Source organism: Urocitellus parryii, chromosome 6 (assembly GCF_045843805.1).
Source record: "Urocitellus parryii isolate mUroPar1 chromosome 6, mUroPar1.hap1, whole genome shotgun sequence".
Lineage (NCBI taxonomy): Eukaryota > Metazoa > Chordata > Mammalia > Rodentia > Sciuridae > Urocitellus > Urocitellus parryii.
The window spans coordinates 27,201,993-27,222,940 of NC_135536.1; the positions used below are offsets into that span (position 1 = coordinate 27,201,993).

General features: G+C 45.2%; 1 protein-coding gene across 1 annotated transcript in view; it reads right to left on the bottom strand.

Annotated features, from left to right (window-relative positions):
- Ift43 (intraflagellar transport 43) overlaps positions 1–20,948 on the bottom strand; it is a 92,738-nt gene that overhangs the window by 35,257 nt on the left and 36,533 nt on the right. The window contains exon 5 of the mRNA XM_026402094.2: positions 18,920–18,984. Within this exon, the coding sequence (XP_026257879.2) occupies positions 18,920–18,984 (65 nt within the window). The remainder of the gene's footprint in view (positions 1–18,919; positions 18,985–20,948) is intronic.

Below are 20,948 nucleotides of genomic sequence, written 5' to 3' on the forward strand. Positions count from 1 at the left end.
CCCTCCTGGTCTCCGGCTGCTCACGCTGCAAGGCAGCAGTCCCCCTCAGCACAGGCAGCTGGCTCAGGGGACACAACTTTTTTCCTTGAAAGTTTTTCTGTTCAATCAGATTGCTTCATATGATCAACATCTCATTTCTGTGGGGGTCCCAGAGGATGGCAGTAAAGACGCTTCTATTCTAACAGCCTCGCTCTTGCACAAACAGTACGGTGCACGGCCGCTCCGTGAACTTGAGATGAATGGCCCAGCTCTCGAGGTCTGTGAAGGGGCAGGGATGTGGGATGCCAGGCGCACGCCACTCTACTAATTAGTTGTGTGACCTTGGGCAGCAGGGCAAGGTGACATTTAAGGGCCGTTTCTAACTCTTAAGATTCTATGATTCGGAGTTAGTAAACCTCCCCAGGCCTCATTCCTCCCTCTGCAAACAGAGGGGGATGGACTCCGACACTGCTCAGGTCTCTGCCCAGCTCTGAATGATCACCAATCCTGCCCAACCCCGTCTGTTTCCTTTTCTGACAGCCCCCTAGAAGCTCCCTCCCCTCACTGGTTTATCCTGTCCTAAAATTTCAGTCAAGCCAGGACAATATGCTTGTCTGAGCTCTCCAAGTCCATGTGGTGGTGGTGGTGGTGCTGGGAAAAGGGAGGAAGAGGACGTGAAAGGAAGCCCTCTTTCCTTTTTCTTTTTTTGGTATCAGGAATTGAACGGGGGGGGGGGGGTAAACAACTGAGCCACTTCCACAGCACCCTCACCCATATATATTTTATTTTGAGACAAGAGTCTTGCTAAGTGGCTTAGGGCCTCGATAAGTTGCTGAGGTTGGCTTGGAACTTGCAATCCTCCTGCCTCAGCCTCAGCTTGGGATTATAGGCATGTGCCACGATGCCCAGCTCTTGTTCCTTTTTGAATAGCTTTAGGGACAACAAAGTTAACTTGAACTCGCCTCCTGATTAAGAACTTCAGGCCTTTCCTCCCCAGCCCATCCTCTTCTTTCTTAGTTATGGCTGAAACTTGCTATAACTTTCCCAAGGGCATGGAGAAATCCTGCTTTCCTGACTCCTCTCCCAAACTGCTCACCTGCTCCTGACATTCCCACTGTTTCTTCCTACTTAATGTGACTCCAGTTCCCTTTCCTGCCAAATAGCTGGGAAGAGGGCACCTGCTAAACCCCCAGGCTTCCAGACACAGGCAGCTCAAAACCAACTTGCCTGTCCTCTGGGTCAGGGGGACTCAAACTACCTCAGCATAAGCCCAGGGTCGGCCGGCCAAGGTGCTGTGCCCAGCTCTGCTCTAACGGGCTGACACCAGTGGTTCTGAAGTGAGAGGATGCTGTGGTTTGATGGCCACGTTTCCTCCAGGATTAATGATGAAATAAATTAGGTCATGAGGGCAGAGGGCTCACTGTCTTACAAAACAGCGGAGGGAACTCAGGAGGCCCTTTGGCCCTGTCTTCCTCCATGACACAGCAATGAGGCACGATCTGAGAAGCAGAGAACAGTTCTCACCACACCACAAATCCGCTGCTGCCTCACCCTGCCCTTCCCAGCCTCCAGAACTGTGAGAAGGCAATTTCTATTACTCATCTGGGGTTGTGGCTCAGTGGTAGCGTGTTCGCCTAGCACATATGACACTGGGTTTGAGCCTCAGCACCACATAAAAATGAAATAAAGATTGGGTGTCCACCTACAACTAAAAAAAAAAAAAAAATCACCCCATCTGTTGTACTCTGTTATAGCAGTATGAACACTCCAACACAGAGGGTCTAGGGTCAAATCAGTTTCACCATTTCCTAGCTGTGTGCTCGTGGGCAAGTCACTTAAACTCTGCAAGACTGGTGAGAGGACCATATTGAACTTCATAAGTTTTATTCTAAGAATCAGATTAGTTAATTCAGGCAAAGCATTGAAGAGTGTGCTGTTGGTGTCACCTGATGATGGAGAAATATTCTGAGAGATACATCCTCAGGCAGCTTCGTCACTGGGGAACAGCACAGTGTGCTTACACCAACTGAGTCGGCTCTGATGTTACTAGGTGATATGACCTTCTAGGACCACCGTTGTATACAACCCCTCTCATTGACCCAATGTCAATGGTGTGGCGCATCACTGTACTTGGCACGCAGGAAGTGCTCTGCAAACCGGAGCTGCCGCTGCCATTACCCTCATCAGATCATCAGTTTATATTTCCTGTGCTTGAGCTGCTATCTTTCTCCATGATCATAACTGAAGACCAGCCCCAGACAGATGCTGGTGAGGTGTGTCAGCAGGTCTCCTTCGTACCTGTTGTCTCTAGGGACCACCATTCCCCTGGCTTCAACATGCCCCGGCTACTCCTTGATGAACCTGCCTGAGCACCGTCAGTCACATGCCCAGCAGCCTGCCCTCGCCACCTGCCAGCTCCCGCCTACAGACTCTTGTGGGCACGTGACACCTTCTGCCAGCTCCTGAAGCCTTGCCACAAGCAGCCACTGTTTCAACAGAAAAATCAACTGGACCCCTCTCATTTTTCCATCCCCTGCTTTACTGTTTCTGCCTCTTGGGTCCCTTCCTTTACTTCAACTACTTCTGCTTCATCTCTGTTTAAAAGGCAGCTTTTCTGGCATTAGATTCTTTCTGAAGGATTCTCCACTTCTAGAAAGATTCCAGAACTAGGTGAAATTGCTCCTGTGCTTGTCAGCACAACAAACCCTCCATGTCACAAGACACAGTAGTTACTGTAGGACAGCACCATCCAGGGACTTCTGAATCTTAGCTTGATGGCGTCAGATCACAAAAAACAGTTTGCCACCTAGCCCAAAGTCATCTTCCTGCCCTTTTACTCAAACCCCAATTTTGCTTGGGGTGATGATGAACCCGACTAAAAATATTCCATTCCCTTGCCTCTCGCATTGCGGGGGGCATATGCTCTATTTCTGACCAATGAGAAAGAGGCAGCAGCCCCTCGAGCGCACGCCTGTCTCCCTCACTGACAAAAGCCAGATGCTTTCTAAGGGGGTGTCCTTCTCTTTCACCTCCAAGTCATTCTCCCTTTTGCCTCCTGGAAAACGGGGTGAGTCCTGGAGGGGCAGCAGTCAGCTTGCAATCATGAGGTCTGTGCATGACAAAAGCCACACACCAAGGACAGTAGGGCCAAAAGATGAAAGAGCTGGGTCCCTGCTGCCTGCAGGGCTGCCACTCCAGCCCTGGTCTTCTGGTTCTGAGGCCTTCTGTGTCAGCCTCTGCTGATGGGCTTTGGGGCCTGCAGAAGACACAACCCCCCTACACAGCTCATCTGGTGGCAGATGAGAACCCCTCTCATCAAGCAGGAACAGGCAGCTTGAGAACACCAATCCCAAGCAAGCATCACGGGCTAACCTTAATGCAGATCTCTGCAGAGAAACCAACGGTTTGAAATGGGCACCAGGGAGTGCAACTCTCAGGACAACTGAGAGACTTCACCCACATGTGTGAGAGAAGAAGGCCTTGCACTTAGGAGGAAGAAGGAGAGCAGACCCCTTCGTAACCCTGCAGCCTAAGGAGGGGACAGTCGCTATAGAGAATGGCCATGAGAGCCTTTCAGAGTGTGCCACTGTGACTTCTAATAAGAAATATGTGTATCTGGTTTCCTGGCCCGGGCTCCCCAAGTCCTTAGATTTCTGAAGTGAAGACAGCCTCAGGATGGAGGGCTGGTTGCCAAAGGAAACAGCTATGTGATTAAAGGGCTGGAACTTTCTTTCGGTCCCAGTTCCCCAACCTCCCTATTCCTGACATCCAGACCTCTGGGGAAAGAGGTTGAGGGCTGAGTTGATCACCAAGGCCAATGACTTAATCAATCATGCCTATGTAACAAAGCTTCCATAAACACCCAAAAGGACAAGATTCCAAGAGTGTCCAAGTGAATGACAGAAGGGAGCATGCCTCATTCCACGGGGACAGAGGTTCCTGAGCTCATGACCCTTCCTAACCTCATACTATGCATCTTTTTGTCTAACTGCTCATTTGTATCATTTAAAATACTGTGTTAGCTTTGTGTTACTATGACAAAATACCAGAGAACAAATTTATAAGGAGCTAAGGTTTATTTTAGCTCACAGTTTCAGAGTTTTCTGTTCATGATCTCTTGGCCCTGTTGCTTTGGGCCTGTGGCAGCACGATACACCATGGCAGGAGCATGTGGCAGAGGCCTATTCACCTCATGGTGGCCAAGAAGCAAAGAAAATGACAAGAAGGGGCAGGAGACCCATTGTCCCCTTCAAGGGCACACCCAGAATGGCCTAATCTCCTCCCACTAAAGACCCTACCTCTTAAAGATTCTAGTGCCTCCCAACAGCATCATGGGCTGGACACCAAACCATGCGCACATGGACCTTTGGAAGACATTCCAGATTCAAAGTATAGAACATGCTTTGAAATAAACCTGCAAAAGTATTTTCCTGAGTTCTGCAAGCTGCTGTAGCCAATTAATCGAACCTGGAGGGTCTGATGTTAACTCCAGGTGGTCAGTGCCAGGACTGAGAGGTTCTGTAGGATACTCGGCTGGTGTCCACTGGAGAACTGCCTGGTGTGTGTGGGACTAACCCCACACATCTGGTGTCAGAAGTGCAGCACTGAGTATAGTAGGAGAAGAGGGTTCGTTCTCTCATTGGACAGAGAGGATTCTACTTGGGGAGAAATGGATTTCCTTTTACATTTGCAATTACCCTAAGATGGTGCCATGTCAAAAAGGCATTCACAAGAGGAGTGATAACATGTCCCCTGAATCACTGATCACACACCTATCAACACTTCAGTGGCTCTAGTTCCATGAAAAATGAGGCTGCAGCTCAAGGCCCTGCCTGCAGGCCCCCCTCCACCTTGCCCCTTGGCCCCTTCTACTTCCCTATGCAACCCTGGGGTCAGTCATTGAGGTGTGCTCATACTAACACACCGTGGTTTATCTGCACTTCCCCTCTCTTGGCCGTGCCTGGAAGGTCTGTTCCCACCTCACAGTCAGCTACTTCACTTCCAGGCTATAACTCAGACTACAAAGACCTGTTCCCAGCAGCCATCCAGAAAGTGCGTGTTAGGTGCTCACACACACTTTCTGAGTCAGAAGGCCTTGAGACCACTTGGTTTTACTACTGAGAAGACAGAGCTCAAGGATGTTGAGCTGGCCGCTCAAGGCTACCCTGTGCTTTGGCTCCTTTGCACGTCCTACCCAGGGCTCTGCACTATGCCCACTGCCTTTCCTTGTCCCCTTCTTTGAAGATGTCCTCCCCTGCTGAAAAGAAGGCTCAAAGCTTGATCTTGAGCTTTCTACTCCATGAAGTGTGGATAATGTGGGACTCACTTCCCAGAATCATAAGAGCCTACAGGTCAAAAGGGAACTTTGAGATCATCAAATTTAAACTCCTTAGGGAACTTTGGGCCAGAAAGTGGGCATGATATGCTCCAAGATCATGCAACCCGGAGAGCCAGAGCATAGGGCGGACGTCCAGCTCCTCCTACAGGTCTGGGAAACAGTGGCCCTGGCACAGGAGGGTGGCTCAGTAATAAGCTCAGGAAACAGCCTCGCAGGACCCAAAAACAAGAGGCGGGGGCTGCCAAGGCCCCAGAAACTAGTACCTGTCTCCCAAGCCAGCTGCCTGGGAATGGATCCAGTTCTTGGAGGGCACTGCAGTGTTAGAAGGGAAAATCGTTCCCAATGCCTAACTGAACTTAATGACCAGCCTAATAAGCCTTTTAATGGCAGGGCTGGCATGGCCTTGGTTTGTGCCCCTAAGAGCTGGCTGCCTCCTGGCGTTTGCCTTGCTCTGGGGGCCTGAGTGGCTGGAGTGCAGCTCTTGGACAGGTAGGCCAAGGGAGGTCAGGGAGGACTGCCATCGCTCTCCCGGCTGAGCGGTGTCAACCTGTCCCGTGGGAATGCCTGCTGAGGTGCCACCTTGTGTAGGGACACTCAGATGCTAAGGGGCAAAAAACAGGGGGTGGTGGAGCACCGAAGAGCATCAGACTCACCCGGTTCCAGTTCTGGCTGGTGACTTACCAGCCCTGTGACTGTGAGCAAGTCATTTCACCTTTCTGAATGTCAGTTTCCTCATCTGAGAGCAGAAATAATAATAGCACCTACCCCATGGGGGTTGCTTTAAGGACCAAATGACTGTTTTTGAGGATCAAATGACTCCAGGGCTTAGCACAGAAGTCACTCACAAGAGAGGAGGTGTCTGTGGACTTGTGCTACTTGTGTGTGTGGTGTATTCACACATGTGTTCTCGTCTGTGCAACAAGAGGGCTGGCAAGATGTGAGCTATCCAGCTACAGGTTTGGCAGCGATGCCCCAGAAGGCAGAATCTACTTCTGAGGATGAAACTGTCAATTCCCTAAAAAACGGGGCTGTTGAAAAAAGAAAACAGACAGCATCAGAGGCTTGATCATGGGGTGCATGGGGGCAGGAACAAAAAGAACCTTCATGTCCACCCAGAGGGGAGTAGTGTCTCCTACTATTATAGGAGGGATTATTATGGAGCAATTAGGAAAAGGAAGCATGTCCACACACACCGAAGGCTCTCGAGGATGCACTCACTGCTAAGTGGAAAAGAAATTCAAACACAGGGTGCAGGACACTGAAAACGATCTTACTTCTATTTAAAAAAAAAACAAAACAAAACTTATTTTGGTCAGTACAGATAGATGTGTAGGGGTTAGGTCCTGATAAACCGATTTGTAAGTGGAAAATTCATTTAACACACCTCACCTATGGAACACCATGGCTTGGTGACACAGGTGACACAGGCTGCGGGCCCTGTACTTTATGGGGTGGTGGTGGTGGAGGGTGCTTGCTGCCACATCCCAGCATCACAAGAGGATTGTACACAAATCCCTAGCCAGGCAAAGATCCAAATTCAAAATTCAAAGAACTAAAGTACTATTTCTACTGAATACATATTGCTTTCACATCATTGTAAAGTCAAACCATCAAAAATAGGGGACAATCTGTGCATCTGTTGAAGTGTGTAAAAGATATCAACAAGGAGAGAAAGGAGGTACAGGGGAAACAAAGCTGACCAAATTATACTGGTATAGTGTGTGCATGTACGAATTGTAACCATGAATCCCACTATTATACAAAATTATAATGCACCAATATTTTTTTAAAAGATACCAACAAATGTTTCTAGTACTTACTTTTAGAGAGATGGCTAAGAGTGGAGATGGTGGTTGCAGGTAAATTCAGTTTTATCTGTCTTGTTTGAATTTTACATCATGAAAATTCTCAGTTGGCTTGAACAACTAAAAGGGACTTTATTTAAAAAAAAATATATCAATGAGGCTGCTTCTAAGGAGTCTCCCAGCAATGCAGGGTTCACACAGACCCCAACCAGCTCTTACAGCAACACTAGAATTTGACAGGACAGGACACTGGCTCTACCCTCCAGTCTAGAAGAGCTGCACTATGCAGCAGTCCAGAGAAACAAATGGAATGTTGCACCTCCACTTTTTGGCTGTTGTTATTTAGAGATAGTTCTATGGACCGTTTATTCCTTTCCTGACACCAGAGACCCTTCAAGCTCTACTCTCCTACCCCTGGCTCCAAGAAACGACCAGCTCCAGTCACCAGGGGGCTTTCACTTTCGCAAAACTTGACAGAGGCCAAGTCAAAGCCTTCCAGGGTCATGCTGAGAACCCACTCTAGAAGTATACCTGGTTTTCAACTGCAGTGAAGGTCAAGGGTATCTCCATGAAGAAAAGCGAAGGGCAGAGAGGAAGCTGAGAGCAGGTTCTGGGGGAGGCAGGAAGAGGGCCTGTGGCTGCAGTGTGCTGGGGCCTCCCCTCAGGCAACTGAGAAGTGATTCTGCTGACTGGGCCCCTGGGGGGCTCAGCTGTCCTGTCCCTGGGGCACACGCACAGGCAGGTGTGCAACTCAGGTGCCACTGTTCTCTCCTCACCGCCTCCCCGGTGCCTCAGGTGCTTGCCTCTGCTCCGAGGAGCGGAGTGACAGGACCACTGGTTAGGTAGACTGCTCCACTTTTCAGAGAGGCAAGCAAAGTATTCAAGTGCTACTGGAATCAGAGTGCAGTTATCTCCTGCCTAGTCATTTAAGCAAATCAGTTTTGTGACATTACACAAGCCATCGAGGCCCTAAACTGCAATGAATACAGCCTAGCACACCTGTTTGTTCTGCACCAAACATTCCCATGTCAATCCAGGGGGAGTGGCATGAAAGTACCCCTCAAATCACACCAAGAGGAAAGGGGATGCACACTCCCTACCTCTTCCCTAGCCCACAGGATCCCTAAGTACCACATTTAAAGCCTTTACAAAACTTTTCAAGGGTCCTGTTTTGGCTATTCCATGAGTAAGCACCGGAAGTCTGCCTTCTCAGCCTGGGAAATATCACCCCAACTGATCGTGGTCCTCTTCATGGAGATAGAAAATTGTGACAAATAGACTCTCAATTCTTCTAATCTTGTTTGGTTTTTCATGAAAACCAAATAATCAAAATTGTGCTTATCAATGAAAATGTGAAGATCAAAGATTATGTTGTTTTACTTCACAGGGTCCCCTCCTAATGACTGGAGATCCTAAGACACATCCAAAATGCACTCACTGATCAAATTCACACCGTGCACCTGTGTGTGTGCCAAGCGCCACAGACCAGAAGCAACGAGAGACACACAGCCCTTGCACAGTAACAGCAACTAGTTACTTGTAATGCAAAGGCAAAGGCAGCTACAGCTCCGGAGCGCTCAGCAAAAATAAAGACAAACAAAACTAGAGACTGAGGAGGAGCCCCAAGTATGCAAAAGTTCACAGAGTGTTGCTCAATGAGCAGAGCGCGGGGGAGTTTGTACTGTTCTTGGAATTTTTTTTTTTAATGGGTTTGAAGATTTTCTAAATAAAAAGATTTGGGGATCTGGGAGAAGGAAGAGGCAGACCTGCAAGCATAAACTGTACTTCACACCACCAAACAGCTGAGGAGAGGAAGTTCTTTACAGAAAGTTCTCTGTTCATAAGTGAAAATTAGAAAATCTCCATCTGACAACCTTTCATGAGATCCTTTCTCTAGGCAGCTGTCACCCAGGGACACCACGACCACCAGGGGGAGTCAGACAGGGACCGTGAAGTACAGGATCCCACACTCCGACCCCCGATCAATCACAGACCCGCTTAAGTGGAATAACCAGACACCTGTGCCCTCAGGAGTGCTGCAGCGAGACCCACACGGCGCCACCTACGGAGTACGCCTGCCTCAACAACGAGCCTCAGCTGATCTGCCAGTCTGACCTAGATCTAACCATCCATTTAAGAGGGGACTTGGGAGACAGACAACTAGAAGAAATGGGCCCAACCCAGAACGTGGGACACTCTACAGGATGAGTTTCTTGCCAAAAAAAAAAAAAAAAAAAAAAAAAATCAATGGCAGGGGACAAAGGCAGCGGTGAGTGCTGGAGGATACATGAGAGCACGTGAAGGCAGATCACAAGTCGAGCCAACACGCGGACCTTGATTTGTCCTTTTTGCAGCCCAACTTGACAGACATCTTTGAGACAATGAAAGTAACTGAACAGGACCTGGGTATCAGATGACATTAAGGAATTATTATTAATCTTGGTAGGTATGATAATGGCACAGCGGTTAATAAACAAAAACAGTCCTTATCAATTAACAGAAATTACCTCCGTGCTAAAGGAAGGAGGGGGGAGATCAATGACATCGTTCAACACTGTCAGGCTCCTCCACTCACCACTGGCCTCACAGAGGATGATGGATCTTTCACCTCCATCCGTACATCTTCTTAAGACTAAATAACGATGCAGCCTCACATACGTTTAGCTGCGTTATTCCCCATCTTTCAAGTCATGGAGCCCTTACAAATAACAGTTAAATGGCGAGCCAGGGTGATGGGCGAGACTTCTCACGGGCAGAGCTAACCAGCCTGGGGGTCCTGGCAGCACTAGGCACGACCAAGTGGGCCCAGGGTAGACGGTGCCCGCATCTGGGCACTCCTGCGCTCACGTGCAGTGTGTGGCTCATCGAAGGGGAAGCTCCAGTGACCTCCCCCTGTGACACCTTCCTAAGAGTCCAGCCTCTGTGGGGATGGACAGCCCTCGACGGAGCTGGTGTAAGAGGACAAAGTATGTGTTGGCCACTTGCTCTCAGAGCCGGGAGCCCTCCTGCTCACTGAGGTTTGCCTTTCACACTTTCGTAGCCTAATAAGAATTAACTACTTGCTGCTAACGAGAAGGTAAAGGTTCTGACATGGCAATGACATAGATGGAGAGGACAGAAGCCCTTTAGTATTCTTGGAACATCTATGCCATTAAAAAAAGAGAGAGAGAGAAAGAGAGGAGGAGGGAAGGGGGGTAACCTCGGGACTAGCACCGGCAGTTCTCCCGCCATCTTGATGTCCTTGACACGTGCAGATGGTGTGGAAGTGGCTGGCACCAGAACAGCCCATGAGGAGGAATGAGCGGCCAATGGAGATTTATGTGAGGAGAGTGAGATGGACAAGGTAAAATTGTCAGGAGGAGTTGTTAGAAAGTAAAATATATTGTGACAATTCCACTCCTGCCGTTCATCAATAAACTGACAGATCATTTAGTGTCAATTAGGAGTGATAGATGGACAAGTCCCCATGATCCTGGGCCAAAATTAATGGCTGGGAGGGAGAGGGTGATTGAAAATGACGGCTGACATTGAGAGCAAAGTCCTCAAAGTCCCCGAGGGGCCATTACTTGCCTCATTCCCTTGCAGATCAATGCAGGGACAAACCCAAAAACAGACACTTTGAGACAAAACTTAATCAGACTACCTTTCCCTCCTCTCACTACCAACTCTGGTTCCCTCTCATTCAGCTCTAGTCCCCATGGCCAAGTCAGTGACCCATCAATTGTAAGTGTCCCAAATCAGGCAACTTCAATGCCAAGGACAGCTGCCTCCAAGACAGAATCTTTGGCACAGCTATTACCCTGGTGCCAGGAGAAAGGACAGTTGGAGATTCCAGGTCCCAAGCAATTCCTGAATTCAGCCTTTCCTTGTGTCTGGGGTAAACATAAGAGTCCTGGCACCCATGATCACCAGCCAGTGAGATGGCCGACAAATGCCCAGTGCTCTCTCAGAGAGTGCTACACAAATAAAGCAAAGGTGTCCGGGAAACTCGCATTTCTAGGCTAGATCCATGACCAGTCTCCCCACTTCGCACTGTGACAACACAGCTGGAGACCTCTCTTTAAGTCTTACTTTCCTTAAAGACACCGGCAGAGTTGAATGGGGCCTACCTGCACTGCTGTAGAATGAATGTTGTGTCTGGTCCCCCCTAAATTGTTTTGTTGAAATCCTAACACCAATGTGATGGTGTTTGGAGATGGGACTTTTGGGAAATGATTAGGTTTAGATAAGGTCATGAGGGTACAGTTCCCATGATGGAGAAGAGGAAGAGACCCCAGATCTCTCCCCCCATGAATAGGTACCAAGAAAAGACCATGTAAGGTCAGAACCAGGAAGAGGTCTGTCGCCAAAATCACCACTGTGCTGCTGCACCCTGATATTGGTCTTTCAGCCTTTAGAACAGCGAAAAGTAAATGTTTGCTTTTAAGCTTCCACTATACAGTAATATGTTATAGCAGCTAAGACAGGTGCCTAGCACAGCGTACTATTATCATCCAAAAAAGGTTTAAAGTAGGTACACTATCTTCCCGTGTGCACTTTCTGAGACTGACAATAAGGTCACCATCCCCCCCAACACCAGATCTTAAACCAGAATGCTCTCCTGTCCTCTCTGCTCATCAGAAGTCATGCAGCTTGACCCCCATCTTCTCCTCCAGGTCCTACTTGGGCTTAGTGATTACCTCACTCACCCCGGCTCAGGATGAGTCCAAGGTTTATGGTCTCAGTAACTAGATAGATGGAGTCACTGTTTACTCAGAGTTGAGAGACTGTGGAGGCATAGTTTGGGGGTGAGGGACCGGGGTGGAAATTAAGAGGACCAATCTGGATACCTTAGGCTTAAATTCAAGTGGAAACATCACAAGCTTATTCCTCAGTGAAAACACTAAAGTTTTTTCCTGGATCATTCAGTTTCCTCTTGGAGTAAAATGTTTTTCTTTCTCATGTGCTGTTTCCAAGGTGTTCCCCGCCTGGCCTCTCAGACTGTGGTCTGTTCTGATGAAACAAATTTTGGAGTCATCAGTGTGAAGTTGACAGTTAAACCTGAGACTGGCTGAGATCACGCAGAGTGAGTGTTGAGAGAGAAGGGAGATCTGAGGACCTGCCCAAAACAGACAGGCTGAGACAAAACACATGCAGACTACCTTCCTTTCTCTCTCCCCCAGGTCTGGTTCCCTCTCCTTCAGCTCCATTCCCCAGGGCCTCTAACACTACAGGGGTCAGAACAGGCCCCAGACTGAGGTGGCAAACAAGGGAACACCTTGGGAAACAGCACATGCAAAGGAAAAGCATCTAGTTCCAAAAGGAAACTGATTTGATCTAAAAAAATCTTTAATGTTTTCACCAAGGAATAAAAACTTGTGACAATCTTTGTTCTCTTTGACCCAGAATTTGTCTTAGTCTATATTTCAAAGTGAATTCTAGATATTCCAATTCTAGATATTCAGATATTCCAAACTAAAACCTCCTAATAACTTAGAAAGATGTGGCTTCTAAGATTCTCACTAGTATGAGAACTGCATTTGAGAGTTCTGTTTTTTCCTTAACACTAAAAATTAGTGTATGTTATAAAAAGAAAATAGTGTGGGACTCAATATATCATATGAAAACACAGAAAGACCACAGAACAGAACAAGCCAAAAAGTAGACTCGTGATTTATACAGTGATTTAGACTATGACAGGGGTGGCTTCTCAGATCACTAAAGGAAAGACAGATTATTAAAAAGAAAAAAATCATCAGGGCTGGGACACAGTCACTCAGAAAAAGAAAAAAACTGGATCCACACCTCATACGGTACACCAGAATAAATTCCACATGGATCAGAGATGTGAATTTCAAAAATGAAAGGATATGGTTGTGTTCCAAAGAAACTTCTCTGATTAAAAAAAAAGAAGGCAGGAACTTGTGGGCAATAGTTTGCCACTTCCTGATATATAGAAATAAAGAAGGAAGAATTTGAAAACTTACGTATGTATATATGTTTACTTTTGAAAAAAAACCCACAAAAGTATAGGAAGAAACACCAGAAACTTATAAAGAGATTACTCACAGCGGATGGATGGGAACCAGGTGGAGGGAAGAAGGGCGTGAGCAAGACATCGCTGAGGACACCTTGGTACATAATCTCCATTTCTGATTCATGTAAGTGTTTTACATATGCAAAAGTCAATTAAACAACTATGAACACAAACAACTACGTAAACCTACTTGTGTATTAAAATTTGAGCTTTTAATCCAAATGAGAAAGAATTCAAGTAACTTCTGAAAGCGGCATCTAAACCTTTAGTGTGATATATTTTAAATTTTTTTTTAATATTTATTTTTTTTAGTTGTAGTTGGACACAATACTTTTATTCCATTCATTTATTTTTTATGTGGTGCTGAGGATCGAACCTAGGGCCCCATGCATGCTAGGCAAGCACTCTACCACTGAGCCACAATCCCAGCCCTAGTGTGATATATTTTAAGGACATGAAGAACTGCAAAGAAATCTTGAGCTTTACTGAGAGGTTTTTATTGGTATTTCATTAGTGATGTAATTACAAAACTACTTCAAGTGTGTGAAAGGACAGAGCCTATTTTAAAAAATGTGTTTCCCAGCTCTGTTCACTGAAGGAGCCTAGAAGCAATGCTGTCCCAAGAGCAATGAGCGGTGTGTGCTCAGGTCTTGAATTCTAAAAGTGTTCTCCACCAAAGGGGCCAATGCTCTTTGGAGCAGTGGCTGACTCAAGGACTAGACAAGGAAAATACAATGCAAGTTTGGAATATGACTACTGTAGCAGAAAGCAAGCAGGTGCTCAAACACTAATAAGGAATAGCAAAGGTATAAAGGCCGCTCTGAAGGAGTTCCCTTGTTAACCTGGGACAATCTGAGCATTAATCATTATTATTATGGGAAAAAAATTATGGAAATGAACTACAACACAGTGAATAACAATAAAATCCATGGGTCTACAATTTTTTTTTTTAAAAAAGGTAATTCAGAGAGAAAAATAAAAGCTCTTCTTTATTAAAAAACAAAAACAAAACCAAAAACCCCTGTAATTGATATAGAATAAAGGAGGGAATTAGAAAATTAACATTTTGCAATCCTTGACTGACTCATATGAATGGATACTAAAACCACTAGGTGAAAGACTGTGGAGATAATTCAAAGCGGCACCCCATAGTGATTACTGATTATCATAAAGGGAAAAAAAGAAAAGAAAACTTCACACTGGAGAGTTCTCAAGGTCACCACCTAAGCCAAGTTACCAAACTCAGCAACACCAATAAAGAACCAGTTTGATATGCCAAGAAGCATGCAGTATCACTCATTCTTGCCGAAAACCTTCAACTTGAATCTAATCATGAACAATTTAGAGAAATGCAGAGTGTGAGACATGCTACAAGTCAGCTGGCCTGCATTCCTCAAAAGGGCAACATCGTGCTGAGGCTGGGGGCTGTGCTGAGGTCAAGAGAGACTAGAGACAAGCACCAAATACAATGTATGAACTCTGACTGGGTCCCGGACCCATAAACGACACTTTGGTGGGGAAATGGGGAAATTTAAATATAAACTATCTATTAAATATTATTAAATCACAATGCAATGACCTAGATGAGTTCATGATACTGTGATTATCTGGAGAATGTTCTGAATCCTAAGAGATGCATGCTGAAATATTTGGAGGTAAAATGTCATGACATCTACAACTTACTTTCAAATGGTTTAGGGGGGAAAAGTAGAGGAGAGGTGCTGGAGGAAGTAAGGGAAAGGGGGAAAAAGAACAGGAACAAAATTTTAATAGTGCTATTTTGAAAGTGACAACTGGAAAGAAATTTAATGTTTCTTCTTTGAGAAAAATAAAATATATTCCTGTGTATATCATAAGAGAAACTGATGTGGAAAGAACCCCAATGATGTGGTAAAAATATTTTTTTGGCTTACCTTTCATTTAAGACTTAGTGCATGCGATATAGCCATACCAGATTTCAAACTATATTACAGAGCAATAGTGACAAAAACAGCACGGTTCTGGTACCAAAACAGGCGGGTGGACCAATGGTATAGAATAGAGGACACAGAGACTAATTCACAAAGTTACAACTATCTTATATTTGATAAAGGGGCTAAAAGCATGCAATGGAGGAAGGATAGCATCTTCAACAAATGGTGCTGGGAAAACTGGAAATCCATATGCAACAAAATGAAACTGAATCCCTTTCTCTCACCAAGCACAAAAGTTAACTCAAAATGGATCAAGGAGCTTGATATCAAATCAGAGACTCTGCGTCTGATAGAAGAAAAAGTTGGCTCCGATCTACATACTGTGGGGTCAGGCTCCAAATTCCTTAATAGGACACCCATAGCACAAGAGTTAATAACAAGAATCAACAAATGGGACTTACTTAAACTAAAAAGTTTTTTCTCAGCAAGAGAAACAATAAGAGAGGTAAATAGGGAGCCTACATCCTGGGAACAAATCTTTACTCCTCACACTTCAGATAGAGCCCTAATATCCAGAGTATACAAAGAACTCAAAAAATTAGACAATAAGATAACAAATAACCCAATCAACAAATGGGCCAAGGACCTGAACAGATAATTCTCAGAGGAGGATATACAATCAATCAACAAGTACATGAAAAAATGCTCACCATCTCTAGCAGTCAGAGAAACGCAAATCAAAACCACCCTAAGATACCATCTCACTCCAGTAAGATTGGCAGCCACTATGAAGTCAAACAACAAGTGCTGGCGAGGATGTGGAGAAAAGGGTACTCTTGTACATTGCTGGTGGGACTGCAAATTGGTGCGGCCAATTTGGAAAGCAGTTTGGAGATTCTTGGAAAAGCTGGGAATGGAACCACCATTTGACCCTGCTATTGCCCTTCTTGGACTATTCCCTGAAGACCTTAAAAGAGCATGCTACAGGGATGCTGCCACATCGATGTTCATAGCAGCACAATTCACAATAGCTAGACTGTGGAACCAACCCAGATGCCCTTCAATAGATGAATGGATAAAAAAAATGTGGCATCTATACACAATGGAGTACTATGCAGCAATAAAAAATGACAAAATCATAGAATTTGCAGGGAAATGGATGGCACTAGAGCAGATTATGCTTAGTGAAGCTAGTAAATCCCTAAAAAACAAATACCAAATGTCTTCTTTGATATGAGAGCAACTATGAACAGAGCAGGGAGGAAGAGCAGGAAGAAAAGATTAACATTAAACAGAGACATGAGATGGGAGGGAAAGGGAGAGAAAAGGGAAATTGCATGGAAATGAAGGGAGACCCTCATTGCTATACAAAATTACATATAAGAGGTTGTGAGGGGGATGGGAAAATAAACAAGAAGAGAAATGAATTACAGTAGATGGGGTAGAGAGAGAAGATGGGAGGGGAGGGGAGGGGGGATAGTAGGGGATAGGAAAGGTAGCAGAATACAACAATTACTAATTGGGCATTATGTAAAATTGTGGATGTGTAACCGACGTGATTCTGCAATCTGCATTTGGGGTAAAATTGGGAGTTCATAACCCACTTCAGTCTAATGTATGAAATATGATATGTCAAGAGCTTTGTAATGTTGTGAACAACCAATAAAAAAAATAAAATTAAAAAAAAAGACTTAGTGCAATGGATTAAGGACCAACACGATATGTAATCTTGACTTTAGAACTGGACTCTGAACCAACAGACATTTAGCACTGGTTCGCTCCAACTCATAGGAACCCATGACTGCACTCACTGCAGCTATAAAATGGGACGAAAGGCAAGGACCAGAAAAAGTCTCAGCCTTCACATAGCATTCTTGGTGTCAGACTGGCCTAGGTAAACTAAGAGATGGATTAAACCACAAGGAATCACAAAGACTTACCGCAGTGGAAACCTGTTCAGTCTGAAAGCTACCTGCTCTAAAATCCCTAAAAATCCACAGAGGCTAACAGAAGTGGCTAAAGGTAGCAGCCATCATGTCATATTCTAGAGGCCACTCTCTAGAACCACGTTATACGACACTTCCATGTTTTACAGTCGCAGAGCTCAGAGGCCTGCATTATTACCTTCTTATGCACCACTGTTAATCACAGGTACTAGTATCACGCTTAGTGCTTTTCCTCTATCATATGTTCAAGCCTCAGAATAACTCTTCCCAAAATGTATTATTATTGCTACTTTATAGGGGTAAGTAATTTCCCCAAGTTTATACAAGTAGCTAAGTGCTGAAACCTGAATTTCAACCTAGGTGAGTCTGAACCAGATGTCCACAGTTTTAAACTTATTGTGATGCTGCTTCCTGTGGGAAAAACAGGAGAGATGATAACTGCCACATCTTGATGAGCAGGCAAATCCTGCCCTTTTGAGAGTGGGAGGAACGTAGGAAGGACATGTGGCAGCAAGGTGGAGGACTGCTCTCTCCTCACTCAAAACAAGGATTCTGAAACTATTTCAGAGACATGGATATTCATTCTAGATGGTCCAAGAGGGCCAGTTGCCACTCTAGGTCACGAGCATTCCCAGATGCTTATAGAAGCTCCAGAGGATCTTATTCATAGTTATGTCCAATTCTTAACACCAAAAGCTAAGACTTTGGCAAAGTGATACGCCTATTCTTAAGGCTCTTAATGGAACTTGCAGTTAAGGAAGATTCCTGATACTCAAATAACCTTTGCTTTTCTTGACCTAGTATTGCTTCTCCCAAACAGATCCTTCATGTAGAAGGTCCTGCAACTCTTTGGAGGGATGAAGAAATTGAGGCCAGATAGGTTAAAACACTTGTTCAAGGTCTCTGAGATAATAAATGGCACAGACAGGATTTAAAACCATACAGTCTGGTTCCAAAACCTGCGCCTCTCAACCACCATACTCTGCCATCTCTCTACACAGAACAAGGGATCAGCCTCTGGTATAAGCAGTAGAAAGGCCAGGAAGGCTAAGCCACATTCCCACTGCATATTTAATTTTCTTCAATCCTTATCCCATAGGGAGCACTAATACATCCATCCAGAGGCTAAGCAATGGTAAACACCTTGCTCAACACCATCCAGCTATGTGATAATGGAATCTGCATCCTCAGCCCCACAATGCAAGTCCCATGCTGCTCAGATAGTGCTGCCACGTGCACTGTGACATTAGATTATTCTTCCCAGGAACTCTGAAGCAAGAAGATAGGTCGATGAGACAATACTGGATGGTCATAGCATCAATACTTGTGTTGCTTGCAGCAACAGCTTACAGTAAACACAAGACATCTTCTAGGCAGGGTGGTGGTACACCTGTACCATTCTCTGTGAATGAACAGTGTGGAGTGGACAAACTACAGAATTCACCCACAATAACTAACAGGCAATTCCATTCTGCTTAGAAAGTCAAGAACACAGAATGCTACCATATGAATGAACTTTGAAAACATTATGCCCAGAGGGAGGCAAGGCATAAAAAGAACCACAGACTATATGATTCTATTGATAAGAAATGTCCAGAACAGGCAAATCAGAGTCAGAAGTTGACATTGCCAAGGGCTGGGAGGTTGGGGGCATGGGGGACGTGGAAATTGACTACTACCAGATACAGGGTTTCTTTAGTGGTGTGATAAAAATGTTCTAAAATTAACTGTGATGATGGTTGCACAACTCTATGCCTCTACGAAGAATGATCACATTGCACTCTGTGATGCGTGAATGATTGGTGTGTGAATTGATACTATCTCAATAAAGCTGCTACAAAAAAATAATGCAACAACATAGGAGTGACACCCCCATCCCACCCGCCCACTGCCACCCATCCGCAGGAGTTGCTGGTACTCACTTTGACGCTTTCATGGAATCATCCGCCCAGCCGCCCAGCCTGCGAGGAGGCTTGGGAGGGGGAGCCTGTGATGAAAGAGAAGCCAAAATGATAGTCACTGGATGTGCACATTCAAATGTGGCTGAGGTTCAGGTCACCTAAACCAACAGTCAGTGTATCAAAGCACTTCCCTGAGAAAAATACAAAAATAAAATGTATATGAATAAAAATATATAGTAAGCTTTCTAATTTACTATGAAAATCTGGGTGTTTTCAGAGCCTCCTGGTGGATAGATAAACTGGCACAGTGTTCGTGGAGGGCAATTCTCAGATGTGCACTGAAAGACTTAAAAATGCTCACACTTGTGTGTGTACACTGGGGATGGAACCCAGGGCCCTATGTATACCAAGCACAGACTAACTGTAACACTGAGGTCTGCTCCAGGTTGCTCCTGCTTTCTTAGCCAGTGATTCTAATCCCAGGAATTTATCCCAAGGAAATAACCAGAGGAACATGAATGCTGCTTCAATGAATAGTTGGAAACAACCAAAATGGTCAGCAATAAGGAATTAAATGGTAGAGTACATATGAAAGTAATAAAGATATGACTGAGCCTTGCTTCGAAGACATAAACATAATTCGTGGGTTCAAAGTCTATTTGCCTAGAATGGACACATTCAGAAACCCAATGAATTCCTGTCCAGCACGTTTTAACTGAAAATACCAAGGGCACAACCACCAATCCACTAGGTTGCTTGAGGGGGGTAAAACAAGATAGAACATTGCCTAGTTTGACTTGCTCAGCATTTTCCCAAGATTGTTTCTGAAACTGTCAATTTCCTTTTTCTGAGAAATTTATAGAATTATAACTGTGGCTCTCAGTCTAAGGAGGTACACTGATAAAAGGACTGAAGAGAGGTGGGGGAACTTTCTACAAGGGCTATAAAAACACATTTTTTTAATTTTGTGGGTCTTATGATTTCTGGTGTAACTACAACAGCCACAGGGATAAGCATGCAAAGGAGTGTAGCTGGGGTTCAAGAACACTTTACAGAAACAGGCAATGGGCCAGGTTTGGAGGGAAGGACATGGTTTGTTGACCCCTGGACTACATTGTGTGTCACAGAGGCCTCCTTTTTTAAAGTGGCTTAAAACCACACCTGGAACTTTTAAAGTGAATATCCCCTTCAAAGTGCCTTAACACCTTTATACTTTTGATATTGTAATTTTATACCAAGATATGTCTTTTTTCCTGCTTCTCAAGTAGCGCTCCAGCCTGCCAAGGATGGGTTCCATGTACTTGTTACATGTACTCTATGTACAGGCTGCCTGAGCCGCAGCCTGCTGGAATCACTGTTGCAAATCCAAATCCTGGGATGCCTGCATCCACTTAGCCTCTGGGAATGTAAGTAGCACTTCAGAGAAAACAAACTGAAGCTCTCTATGCCAAAGGCAGGCGAGAGCTGCTTGAAGGCTCCCATATACCTCAGCAACAATACAAATATTGAAGTGGAAACCACCTACTGTTTGACCATGCAGGAGGGAAATTCTAAGATGTACTAACTGATTATACCACTGCTTCCCGGGTCACTCCATAATCCTCCATCCATAGGCTGGAAGGGGAAGCCCTCTATCCCATAATTCCCCTTCACTTTTGCACAACTGACTGAGCCAGGGCTGTACAACACTCAATCAGAACCAGCTGGATTCCCTGTCCCAGGAATCTGGAGCTGAAGCACAGAGGCGAGGTGGCTCACACTGGAACTAAAAGGACCCTAGAATCCGAATAACCTAAGAACGCCACAAGCCAGAGGTGGGTGTAGGCAGAATCCAAGGACCCTGTCTGGAACTCTTCCAATGCACAAGGTACAGTGCTGGGGAGACAAAATGATAAAGTGAACTGAACTACACTGAGATCCCCTGAGCCTGGCCTGCAGTTATCTTTCCTGTGCTTTTGTGAATAATACCCTATACTTTACCCAAGGATAGGACCATCTTGTGATAATGTAAGTAATGTCATAAATTGATAGCCATGTTTTGTTTGGCCAC